Source organism: Homarus americanus, unplaced genomic scaffold (genome assembly GCF_018991925.1).
Source record: "Homarus americanus isolate GMGI-L3 unplaced genomic scaffold, GMGI_Hamer_2.0 scaffold55640, whole genome shotgun sequence".
Taxonomy (NCBI): domain Eukaryota; kingdom Metazoa; phylum Arthropoda; class Malacostraca; order Decapoda; family Nephropidae; genus Homarus; species Homarus americanus.
The window spans coordinates 1,222,156-1,235,620 of NW_024713650.1; the positions used below are offsets into that span (position 1 = coordinate 1,222,156).

A 13,465-nucleotide genomic window follows, 5' to 3' on the forward strand; every position below is an offset into this window, starting at 1 on the left:
CTTAGCTTCACAGCAGGAGGGTGCGGTGTACCCTCATATATTAATCTTGGGGTCACACACTATCAGTTTAGGGTTATGGACATAAACCTGGAAAATGGATTCAGTGTAAATGTATATCTGCACCTTTGTACTTCTGTGTTTTATCTGTGTGGGGTCCATATTCATATATACATACAGGGTACATGTTTTTTAGTATACAGTGTATACATACATTAAATATAATATCTCTATATTATATATCCAATATACTGTTTCAGTTTGTACAACAGAGTGATTTGTGCAATATTTCCAAGTATTATTAATTATTCTTGCACAAATCCATTCACTCTAACACATTTCATGCACATATCCCTTCACTAAACTTTTACCTTCTAACAACAGTTTAGTCACTATTTTACTGTAGGTGTTTCTTGGACAGAGTTGTATGAAATACACAAAAATATTTTCTATTAATATTGTGTGTTTGTATTTGCATTGAACCTTAAGACTTTCCTTGCTGCATTATTCACATGCTAAGAGGCAAGATGAAAGTGTTAATAAGTACACCATTGACAGCACCAAGTTCACATTACCCATAATACTTTCAAGTTTGTGGATTACATAATAGTTTGAAGTTATAGCATGAAGGAGCTTGACAGCTTCTTATAATGTGTAATATTCTGCATGATAGAAAACTTAACTTCTGGATTTATTACAAGTACTGTACTGTTGATGTATCATGACCCATGTACTTTGAAATCTTCAAAATAAATCTGACTTATGGCCATAACTGCATAATGCACAGGAGACTTCACTAGTGTTTCCTGGATTTCTTTAATAATGTCATACAGTATATAGAATCTATATTATAGATAAGCTTTGATTAAATGTTTTACACTGACCAGGATAGCAAACCACTGCAGAAAGTTGTAGACCTCATGAAGCACCACAGTAAGAGTATATCTACAGCTTTACAGAGCCACAAGAAATATGTTGCTATTTTCTTTTGACTTTGGGTAAGTGTCATAAATCTGTTGCATGAGTGAAGAATTAATTTACAGACTTTTTCATGTTGTTTCATACAGTGGCAGTAGCATTCGTGGACACTTGTTCTAGCACGGTATTTTCTGTTCTGAATGTTTATGCAGTTTCTGTTGACGTCATATATTTTAGACATAGTTATGGGATGCTGTTTAGGATTATTTATGAATTGCATGATTCTTACGAACAGTCACATGTTTCATACTAGTCTTGTGGAAAGTTGAAGGTGCTTGTCAGTGAGTGAGGAGTAGATTATCAACTTGTTTACTTTATTATACTAAAGGGCTCATCAAGTTGCATAAAAATAATAAAACTATAATTTTAATATTAAAGTTCTGTACATGACAAATACAACTATATGTACAAAATCCATTACAATTAGTATATTCCTCAGTCTCGATCACAAATTAAAATATATATCTGGTAAGATGTCTTAGGCTGTTACTAGCACTTTAAGAGATGTAAATGAAAAGTTTCCCTAGATAAAGTGTGGTGAGGATCCTCCGTGTTTGAGTGACAAGAAATTTTTATCCTTATTCCAAAAATAAACTAAGATTTTCATTTGTCTTTTATTAAGATTTTTCTGTGATATAACATAAGGTCAAATATGGTAACATTCAAAGGCTTGTCAATCAATAAATAAACATTATATACTTAATCACATTTAGCTTATTCCTGGTACAGTATCATGTAAAGTAAGCAAAAAGATGCCATAACATCTCTTTAGCAGAAGGTCTTGATCAACAACATGCCATAAAAGATCTTGGTTATATTAATTAATTTAACTACAATAAAAGTGGTGTATTAATTTATACAGGCATTAGAAAAAAGCATGACATTAACACATGGTAGTCACACAATATGATTGATGCATTAATAAAGGCAGCCAGGAAAGAACAAGTTACCCAGACTTGTGGTCAGTAGTAGAGGAAGTTTGAATAAAAATTAGTTAACAATGTGTTTTCTAAGTACAGTATTAAACAAGATAGTGCGTGTGTGATATATATTGTACACATCTACAACATTACAGTACATACCAAAGATAGTTATTTGTACATTATTATTTAACACTTCCCATATATATACAGTGTATAACTAAACCCAAAACCAAGTACTGTACCATTCTTCAATTTTTATGATTATGAATAACAACAATCTTTAGAATGTTAATATTAAAGGAGATGAAATAATATACATGTAATCATTGCGCACTTTTCAGCAACGTCTGGTTGAGTCTTCATATCACAATAAAATTGAAAGAGAAAAGCTGAGCGTTGTCTTATAAATCCTAATGATGTGGAAACTCAATGTGTGTACTGCACAGTACTATATATAAAAAAAATACTATGTGGTGAATGATGTCGGCGGGGAATGCATTCCCCCCACCCTCCCATTTACATTAATTCTTATGGGGAAAATTGCTCTGATATTCGCAGTTTCATTAATAGCAATGACTTAGGAACTCATCCCTTGTGATACCGAAGTATTATTGTGCTGTACTAAAATCTGGACTGTGTAAAGTACGGTACATTAATATACTGTACAGTATAAACAAGTTTCAGAATACTATTCAACTAGATACTAAAAAAAAATGCATTTTAATTTTTTTATAAAAAAATGTTGACCGCCACATTGATGTTTCAGATTTAAAATCTTTATGTATGATATTTAGATACTTTTTTGTTCACTGTACATGATTACAGCAAGAACAGAACTATTACTTTGGTTACTACATAACTGGGAGTTCATATTAATAGATAATTTATGGCTCACACTTGCCTTACATTGAAGAGATGAATTCATCTTGAATTTACTTTCTGATTTTCACCGATGAAACTCAATCTGCCAGTCTCAAATATGCTGTACTGTATGTACCTTCATGGAGTTTCCAAGTACCTGTACTCAAACTGGTACTGTATAAAGATATCAAGATTTTGTCAACGTCTAAATATAGCAAGTTAAAAATGCATATAACTGGTAACAATTATTTTTCTGCATCCTGTAAATTAACTGATAGAATTGAAATTTTATTTTAAACCTGTATAAAATATGGACGATGAAACTGATATAATTCAGAATTAATATGTTTACTGAAATGTGTCATTATTTGTTCTTTCTTATTTAACTGAATGCACAGAAATGCTGTACCAAGTATTCAATGATACTGTTCAGCTGATCAAAGTGAAAGCTGCTTATAACTACTGGGAGCTACAGTAACAGCCTCTACCAGATATAAAATATTCCTACTGAATGAACCATACCTATGTGTTATTAAACAAGAGGAGAGACACAACTTAATCATTCCACAGTGTTACACTGTAATTATTTTAGTTTCAGCAAATGTAACTCAATTTAGACTTTAGCCTTAACTGTAAATATTATATCAGACTCAAACTGCTGAATGGTTAAGACAATATTACACTAACTGCTGAAAATGAACAAATAATGAAACCTGTAAGGATGCATCAGAGGTGTGAGTCAGCTGGTCAGTGGGTGAGGAGTGTGGCAGATACCAATGTTCAGTCAGATACTCTCACACATTTCCTTGTTGTCCTTACTGAAAAAAGAAGGTTTGTCACCAAGACTACATGTACAGCAAGTGGAAATGTTAAATATAATGATGCTAAGGTTTCTGAGCATTAAAGAGGAGGATGTTGTTACCCTGTAAGATCAAATAATACATTTTCACATTAACACTTTACAAAAATTATCATTCCTATGTAAACTTTGTTTTTCCAATGTTTAAACAAGATAGCTAGTTCAGTGGGTAAGGTTTTCATTATATTTTAGGGAAATATACTACACTTAGTGATGAATACTGCATTATAGGAAGAAGAATAAGCATCTTTCTAAAAAGTACATATTGTTCTGTACCAGCTTATGTATTTTACAGAAAATGTAATACAATACAGTACACAAATTGACTCACTGAAAAACTTGAGGGAACCAAAGAGTCTCACTTGAAAACACAATGTATGTGTAAAGAGTGAACAAATGTGAAGTACTGTAGGGAAGGTCATGCTCACCTGTGAGCCCCATTGGTGGTCAGTACCGGTCCATTCACCCATCTGGGATGTCAAGAACTTACTGACCACAAACTCCAACCCCAGAGCAAGTACAGCCACTATGAACCCCATCATGAGGACAAAGAATGCTGCCTGGTCAACACAATATTCATGTTACAATCACTCACTATAATTATGAATACAACCATTCAAATATTCTAACTAACATCAATATTGCATCTATGTCACCAATAAGAATCACCACTTTTATCACTATAAATTCCTAACGTCGATCACCACCACTCACCTGAAGATGCTTGAGGGTGATGGCTGAAGGGCCTCTCTCAGTAGTGGAGTCCTGGGCAGGAGGTCCCCCTGAGATCATCTGTATCTCCTTCTCCTTCCAGTATGCGATCAGTCCAGCTTGTGATATACGTGTCAGCCTAGACCAAGGGAGCAGAGACCCTTAGTATGATTGAGTTACAGGTCCAGTAATACTGTACTGGGTTTAGGATCCATGATATAAACACTTCAAAGGACATTACTCAGTGAAATATGAGAGCACATGAAGAAGTGTACCAGAGATTTCCATTGTTAATTGAATGGGTTGAACATTATATTCTGGTGAAGTTGATCAATGCCTGAAGTAGGTGGATTCAGCTGTCCACTACAGCTTGTATTAATAAGTCATCTGATCTAATACTGTTAGTTAATGTTAATGTTCAGTAAAGAAATATGATAACATTTGGGTCCCTTCCTCTATACATACACCAAATCCATATGCACAAATTATGTCTAAACATTTTTAAGAGAGGAAACTTTCTTTAGAACTGTTCATTAGGAACAGTCCTGTTAACAGTTCCTCAGAACCACCACACAGGCAATAAATGACTTATAATAAATACAACAATAAGCAAACAAGCCACTCACATCTGGTTGAACTTGGGTATGAAGGGTGCGCCCTTGTTACAAGCTATCCCATAGCCTTGTGGATAGAAGGGCTGGCGCCCCAAGTGGTACTTATCTTTACCCCGCTGGGCAGCGCGCACCTCAGAGTTCAGCTGAGGATTCATCAACACAAACTTCCTTCTCGTGATCTGTGGACCACAAAATTTTATTTACTTCTGAATTTATGATAAATGTTTGTTTATGAAGACACTTGGCCCCAGGTTTGATTCTTGGCCCAGGTCGGATATGAGAAAGGTGTTATCCAGTGTACACTACCAAATATGGTAGCTTTCCTCAGGGTACTTCAGTTTCCTTCTATACTAACACTGGACATTGAAGGTCATAACAAAGAAAAGACCGACACTCTCCCCGCCCCCCACAAACATCTAAAAAGCTGGTAAGTGGTAGATTTTGTTTTGTTTTACACTATTAGCCTATAAGCCATTCAAGCAATTGGTATGTTCTTCATTTACTGTATTTCATTCCTATCTTTTTATTATTGTTATTCTTACCATTGCTTTTTTCTGACTGTTGTAGCCTGATAAAAGCAACAGGGACCATCTTTAGCTGCTATCGTTCTTATACAGGTTGCAATACATAATATTTACTTTATCATCTTTGCTACTGATTCATCTGTTAGCCACTTAGCCAGTCAGTTATGCTTCTTTTATGCACTGTTGGCAAGTACTAGGTACATACTGGCTCCAGAATGTATCTGTACCTGTGCCAGTGTTGGTTAAGTCTGGTCTTGAATAAGCACACAGATTTAACCAACACTGCATAGATCATGACCCAAAATCACTACCAAGCAGGAAAAGAATATCAGTGTCCTGTAGGTGACCTCTAAAGCTGACATATAAAGTCTATTGTCTTCATATATATATTGTACAAAACACATCCCTTGAGCCCATCGTTATTATAATTGCGTATGTCCATCATAGCAGTGACAACGAAATCACTATCAACTTACCTGGTCAAAGCCCGGGTCAACTGTCTTAAAGAAACTTTTTGATCGATCCTTGTGGTTGAACAGCCCCCAAACCTCCTTGTAGATGCCTTCCTTTGCCTCCTGTAATGGTACAATACTTTGGTAACTTTCTTATTAAACACAAGATAAACAAGTAAGAAACAATCAACAAGTCATCCTCATGTTGGTGATGACAGCTTTCTACTCTCAACAGTTTTGGACAGTCTTTACTAATGTGCTGCCAGGATAATTATCCGTCTTTATGAAAATAAGTATGTTGTTAAAGTTACCTCACCTTGAACATGTATTCAATGTTGGAGTCACCGAGGGTACCAACAGTAAAACCGTCAGCCACAGCGTCAGGCAAGTCAGTTAGGCTGTCGATGGGTTCCTCATAGGCAGGCAGCGCCAATACCGCCGTCAATGTCCCAGAGTACAGAGCTGGGGAGCCGTAGTGTTGGTGTGGCTTTGGTCTTACATGACAAATAGTATTTCTTTTAATTATTGTCAATGTTATCAATTGTCTGGACAGTCCTGCACCTATTTGTTCTATGTTACAGTTGCTGTGAATCCCAAGTTTCAGAATTGTAAACTCATTTTATACTTCTTGCAGGACTTACTTGTCTAGTTATGAAAACTATATTGATTAACATCAAATAAAAGATGAACAGTACAGTACAGTACAGTACAGAGTACTAAACAACTAAAATACTCCTGAAAGCCAAAGCAACAAATCTTTGCATAATGTACTACAGCAGGAAATTAAAGATGTATGGGAGCTTGGGTGCTGACAGCACCTGGTAAGCAGTACATAAAACTCTTACCATAGATGTAGAAGCAGAAGAGGTACCAGAAGAAAAACACAAGTCTATGTGGCCAATGAGGGGTGGTGAGGAGGTTACCCTGTGTCACCATGTTACGGTACATGTTGAAGGAGTAGTCGCGCAACTTGCGGCGGGGAGGCCAACTGACGTAGAGATCCAGCCCGTGTCCCAACAAACTCACAATGGGACCGATGGCTACTGTTGATGCCACAATACACAGCCACACCTGCCAATACAATGGAAGACAGTTATTCTCTTTTTCTCTCTTTTATCCTCTTCGCCACTGATCAGCTTGTTAGCCGCCCGGGCGATCGGTCACGTCTCTGTCACGTACTGTTGGCAAATACTGGTCATGCACCGGCTCCTGAATGTACCTGAACCCGCTCCAGTGTTGGGCAAGTCTTGTCTTGAAAGAGGTCACACTCGGCATCATATAATTTGTGTTTAATGACATTTAATATATTGAACTGTAGTGGGCTAAGATGTTAGGGTGACTCTTGACAGGCAGTATATTTTCCATTTATTCTTGTACAGGAAACCTAACATTAGAGAATTAAGCCACACTATACAAAACTGAGAAGACTGAAAGTTAGAGCAGGTGAACTATGACTCCATATGCCTCCCACCCTCCCTGCCTCACACCCCTCCCTCCCTGCCTCACACCCACCTGCACAGAGAAAGGGGAGAAGACAGCGAAGACCCTATTCTTCTCAGCTGGGGCACGGGACACCAGTATTAATGTCTCCAGGTAGTAAGGAATCGTGAAATCCACCACAGTCTCACGGCTGCCTGTCATCATTACCAATTAATCTTTTAACTCATACAGAAAGACTCATCAATAAGTAACAATGATGACATGATCACAATACAACAACAATGTCTCTCTCTGACAGGAGAGTGTTGTGTGTGTGTGTCATGTAAACACTTGGTCATAAGGGACAAAATAGCAAGAATAACAGTGTAAGGGAAACTTTTGATTCATTAAATTCACTCTTGGTCTTACATCCATACAATGGCCTAGGCCACTGGCTGTTTCAAAGACAGATACAACCCTTACTGGATGGTCTCAAGTGAAGACCAACAAAACTATATTTAGTACACAATAGGAAGCAGGTAAGTCCCTACCTTCAGTACAGTAATATACTGAATTGTTCAAAAGAATTGTTGTCTTGTTTACTCGAAATTTTACACAGTATTTTCTTCATAATTTACTTTATCTTTATTTGTTTTAATAACTTGAATGTATTCTTATCTATGTTCAGTTACATCATATCATGCAAGATTAAATTATGTAGGTTAGTTACGATTATATTATGCTTAATTAGGTCAAATAATGAGTTAGATCATAGGTAAGGTTAAGTCAGATTATATTAGGTAAAATTAGATTATCAGAAAGTTACTTTATGTTTCATTATAATAAATTAAGGTACATTATGTTAGTTCAAGTTAGGTTAAATTTCATTAGGTTATATATTATTAAATCAAATTTTGATTACATTACTTTAGGTCAGGTTAATTACTTTATCCTCTTAACCACTGATCAGTCTGTCAGCCTTCGTACAACTCAGATGATCAGTGACTTTTGTGAGGAGTCAGCTGGTCTCTTACCTGTGACGGTGATCTCACAGATGGCCACGTGTGCCTCCCGGCGAGCCACCTGGCCTATGAGCCCTGATACTGTACCATCAGGGAGAGGACCACCCCACTGACCGTCTGCCGGGGACACAACATGGTACCTGGGGAGTGGATCTTACCTGTGGTCACTTGCTACCTTACTGCCTTGTTCTCTTATCGGGCAAATCATTTATGAAGCAAACTAATAACAATGGCCTCAGTACACTGCCCTGTGGTACCCAGCTTGTCACAGATACACATGACAATTCTGTCCCAATAATTACCACACCCACACACTGCCTGGGTATGGGTCATGTAACGACAGATAAGATTGGTGTACAAGTTTGATATAGGTTGGTCCAGTTGGAGACATGGGTTACCACAAGGGGTCTGGGAACACATTTCTGTAACTGTACTACTGTATAACTAATGTCACCTCCTAAAATACAGCTGCTCTTCTGTAGTTTGTATTAGTGTATATTTCCTAGTCTCCCATTCGTCCATTCTCTCATTCTATTTCACTCACGTAAAGTTCAGGAACTGGCCTAGAGTGTTCATAATTTCAATGTCGATGCCGGTTTTTTTCTGCACCTTTCCATCCCTGAACTTATCCAGACCAAAGAATGGCCAGTTGTTATTGGCTGTCACAATCAGCTGCCGTCCACTCATGTCCGAGTACAGCTTCAAGGGATCTGGCACCAGAGGTTCTTGTACTTGTACCACAGGGCCTGATGGCGTCAGTATCCAGGACCCGACCGGTACGAACCTTCAGGAAGATGTTCATAAATAATAAAGTGTTTGTGTATTGTTAAATGGTGCACAGGATATAGGGAAAGTGTTGGAGCGGTACAAGGTAGTGTCCCGTACTTACTTGGGAAGGCCGGTACTGTCTACCCTAGAGATCATGATGCTGTAGGAGGTGGATGAGGTCCTCACAGCCAGTGTCACCTGTCAACACAACACCTCATCATGTCTACCTTCACATACACTAATTAAGCTTCACACTATACCAAGTATAAACAGTAGGCAGGAGCATGAGTGAGGACTCACCAGGGAGCCCTCCCACAGTAGTGGCTGCAGGGTCTGGGACAAGTCCGTCTCCCCCACCATCAACCACCAGAGACTCGGCAACTCCAGCTGTCTCTCCCGTACCTGTTAGCACAGTTATAGTGATAAAGGTTTTGTCCATAATCTGTACACATTTTAGTTCATAAATTATTCATCAGATGAGGCAACAGGTACAAGAGGGTATAATAACATTACTTTACATACAAAATGGAGGATGCCACTACAGAGTTATAATTGCTGTCTTTAATGACTCTCTCTCTCTCTCAATGTATTTTCTCTGTTCTCTCTCCATCCTTGCTGCCCTACTATATTCCACACCCCCTCCTACACTGTCTGGTACTCACATATTGGAAGATTCGTTGAGTATTTTTTGTAGAGCAGAGTACGAGCACGTGTCTGGTGCCAGTGTGTGTGGCTGTGGTCGTCAGCACCGCCTGTAGAGGTGACAGATCCTCGGAGTACTTCACCACCGTCACCGATTTATCACCGCTACCAACCTCTTGGTGGCTCCGTACTAAACCATCCACCTCTGAAATGTTGATTTTGTTTATTATTTCACCATTTATGAGTTTACTGTACTAGCTGTTCAGGCAGTTGGTCTATACAGGAGGTATATTTTTACCCCATAATTTCCCTCTACTTCAAAGCTCTGTCCACTTTGTGTGATCAAATTTGCATTTTTAAAAATGAAATCGAAAAGAAAAACCAACACCTCAAAACCGCTGATCAATAATTCAATTAATAATGTTAAAGTTTAGGCTCTGGCAGAATTGTTTTTGATCGTTTACATTTGGAAACACATTCTAAAATAGCATCATCGTAACACTACCTGCTGTTAGTGTTTTAGCTGTCCTCTTTTTAACTTTATTCTATGAAAAAAAAAAAAACACACACACACACACACACACACCACACGCACACAAAGCTTCTTCTTTGAATACTATAAGACTTTGAAAGGTAAAATGGCTTAACAATCACAGTGTTACATTTCAGACTGGGAACACGAGGACTTACCATAGTTTGTGTGGTCATAGAGGAGGTAGAGGTTGATGTCGACGGTGGCGGAGGTCAACAAGGCCACCAGCCCTTCCTCAGTGGTCAACCTCACCTCTGTCACGCTGGACATGAGTAACATAATATTAAGACATGAAAATAATGCTTACAGATTCTCTTATAAAAGCATGACTGTTTATACTTAATGTTTTGTAAGTGACATGCACAAGAAAATTAAATGTGGTAATCTTGCCACATTGTAACACATTTGTATACATATTAAGGTTTATGTATACAATACCTGCGGTTGTAGGAAGGTAGGAGGTGTTGAGAGTAGTCTTGGTGGAGGGAGAGTGTGACCCCTGGCAGATGTGGCAAGACAGGTGTGTGGGAAGGCAGGTGTTGACGTTTGCTAGGTTCAGGTAGTGCACAAAGCGCCCTTGCCAATACACACACTGTAAGGATGTATTCAGATCTCAGCAATAATTTAGCAAGCTTAAATATAAAGTTAACTTTATGAGCCAGAGAGAGAAAGAGAGAATATGCTCTATCATCCAATACTTCTGGACAAAAGCATGTTGTCAATTCCTAATTCTGTAGGTCAGCTTCAACTTTCATTACAGTTAAAGCTTTCCAAAATTATATTTTATTTAACCCTTAGAAACAGATTTCCAGGGCCTTACCCGAGAACCATTCGGCTATGAGACCTTGAGATAGGAAATATTCGGTTTCCACTATAAGCTGTGGAAATTTTACGCATTCTAAGCTCTTTACTTTTAACAACTTTAGTCTTTACAAAGTTTATTCAATAGAAACATTTCGAAGCATCATTTAATAATTAAGCGCCTCAACTTATTCACCTGATGATCAAACACTAACCTACCTGGGGAGGAGGTTTGCTTAGGTTAAATTAGATTAAAGTAGCATTAGGAGGGTTAATTTTAAGGTGAAATAAACTGGGGGGCCTAATCGTCACATGATCTGAAAGTTATCCAAGCTGAAACATACAAACTCTAGGTCTTTTGAAACATATTAACACATACTATTTTAATAAATACATATCCAGAGAGGTAAATATAGTGTGACACATACCTAAGTACAGTAGAGTGAGAGAGGGTAGGCAGCCTGGCATCATGGTAACCCTACCTGAGGGTGAGACAAGATAACTTCAAGTTATCATTCACAGGATGACACTTAAATCATATAGGATGATAAAATAGACAGTGTGCGTGTGTGTGCGTGTGGTAGTTACTTACCTTACTCACTGGAGGTGGAGTGGTAACTGAAGGACGTTGCACATCCGCAGCTTATATATACTGTATGCTGATGTTCCCCGCCTGGCAACTCATCCAAGACAGTGCCTGACAAATCAAGGTGTATATCACATTAAAATCAAGCTGTGATTGGTTGCTTAACTTTTCAATGCTACTCTCAGTCAATCACAATACAAAAGGACAAAGATTTAATTTTTTGTAACGAGTGATTCAGTGGATGATTACTTTTCATCTGATTAATAATTCCAGTAATATTTTAAAGCCAATTGTGATGAAATTGAACATTTCGATGTATAGTGTTGGCAGAAAATTTGGTTTGATTTACACTGTCCCTAACAGGCAAACATGACTTTGATCAAATTTCACTGTGGTAAGACAGTAACTGTTCAGTATACAGTAATGGTTATCTTCAGATAATATTTGTTCCAATGTGATTCCTTGAGGAAGTAAAGCACAGAGGGTACTGTAACGAAGCTTTAACCTGTTGTCCAGTTGTGAAACAATTTACCCTCTGGCTGCTACCACAGCTGACATTGGCCATGACGGCAGGCAGCACCAATAACTTGTTGGTAAATGACTTGGTAAATCTGCAGAACATCCTACCAGAAGCTGCAGCTCAGTAGAAGCAATATGAAATTATTCTGGACAAGCTTAGAAAGAACAAGGGGGGGGGGGAGCCTGACCAAGTCATTACATTCTGCTTGGAGTAGTGGAACTGGCGGTTCACTACTGGACGACAACATTATGTGGTTAATATAGATTCCCACTCCCTGCTGTTGCTTCATCTGCTATGCATTTCTTTGTTTTAACTTTGCAACACTGGAGCAGGTACAGATACACTCAGGAGCCGGTGCATGCCCAGTACTTGCCAACAGTGCGTAACGGAGACGTAACCAATCGCCCAAGTGACTAATGAGCCGACCAGTGGCGAGGAGAATAAAATTAAAAGTATTGCTTTATACCATAACTGTTTTTGACGTAATCTGGTAATTTTTTCTAGTCTGTTATATAGCAGGAAAGAAGAATGTGTTTTCTCTTGACCACAGACATCAACGTTCATAAAACAATATTCACTGTTGACAACCAACAAAAAAGGAATTCAAGAATATACATATATAAATATGTACATAAATAAATGAATGTATATAAAATTCTATGGATGTTATAAGATAATGATAAATGATGTACTGTTCTACTCAAGTGGTGACAACGGACATGACCAGAGACACATGTTGGGGCCACCAACTTGGTGGCATGATTTGAGTCATAAATTATGACCTACTGGCCTTCCTCTTCAGGGAAGGAAAGGGATGGTAGGGACGAGCCTCACAGTCCAAGCGCCGGGTTTTTTTCACTCTCCCTTCTGTAGAACTTGAGTGAGTGATTGATTGAAGGGAGGTAATTGTCGCCAAAAATGTCCTATTAAAGCTACAACATTAAAGACTGCCAAATAAATATTGGTTCCTTTACACTCACAGTTCTCCGCAACCCATCAGAAGTATGTCATTATAGTCCATATTATGTATTCTGCCACCAACCACCCTTTGAGTTACAGCTATAAAAACATTAATATCTAGGATCTTGTCGTTATCACCATGATCAATGTGATAAATATTAGTGGACTGTCGAGACTGTTGTCCTCCTACCAAGTATTTCTTAGTATCCATCCACACCCAGTATTGATTTATAGCTCGAGCTTTGAGTTACAGTATATATAAATGATACCCTTCTAGCCCCTCCTTATGTCAATCT

The 13,465-nt window shown here is 38.0% G+C and overlaps 1 protein-coding gene across 1 annotated transcript; it reads right to left on the reverse strand.

The window, feature by feature from the left end:
- Positions 1 to 1,268: 1,268 nt before the first annotated feature.
- Positions 1,269 to 11,581, reverse strand: LOC121872700 (glutamate receptor ionotropic, delta-2-like). Its single transcript, XM_042375702.1, has 16 exons — positions 11,532 to 11,581; positions 10,741 to 10,894; positions 10,461 to 10,564; positions 9,791 to 9,975; positions 9,429 to 9,530; positions 9,250 to 9,326; positions 8,905 to 9,144; positions 8,373 to 8,500; positions 7,432 to 7,553; positions 6,765 to 6,990; positions 6,236 to 6,381; positions 5,944 to 6,042; positions 4,956 to 5,122; positions 4,333 to 4,468; positions 4,047 to 4,178; positions 1,269 to 3,577 (listed from the first exon to the last, which is right to left on the reverse strand). Exons 1-16 carry the CDS (start codon positions 11,572 to 11,574, stop codon positions 3,575 to 3,577), a joined length of 2,064 nt encoding a protein of 687 aa, XP_042231636.1. The 5' UTR covers positions 11,575 to 11,581; the 3' UTR covers positions 1,269 to 3,574.
- Positions 11,582 to 13,465: the final 1,884 nt, after the last annotated feature.

What these genes read in the sequence shown, in the direction of transcription:
- LOC121872700 (XM_042375702.1), bottom strand. Translation starts at nt 11,574, where the DNA reads ATGATGCCAGGCTGCCTACCCTCTCTCACTCTACTGTACTTAG. An exon ending in GGCCAGTTCCTGAACTTTAC is followed by an intron (nt 8,501 to 8,904) that starts GTGAGTGAAATA and finishes TCCACTCCCCAG; the next exon opens with GTACCATGTTGTGTCCCCGG. An exon ending in TCACCCTCAAGCATCTTCAG is followed by an intron (nt 4,179 to 4,332) that starts GTGAGTGGTGGT and finishes TGTGTTGACCAG; the next exon opens with GCAGCATTCTTTGTCCTCAT.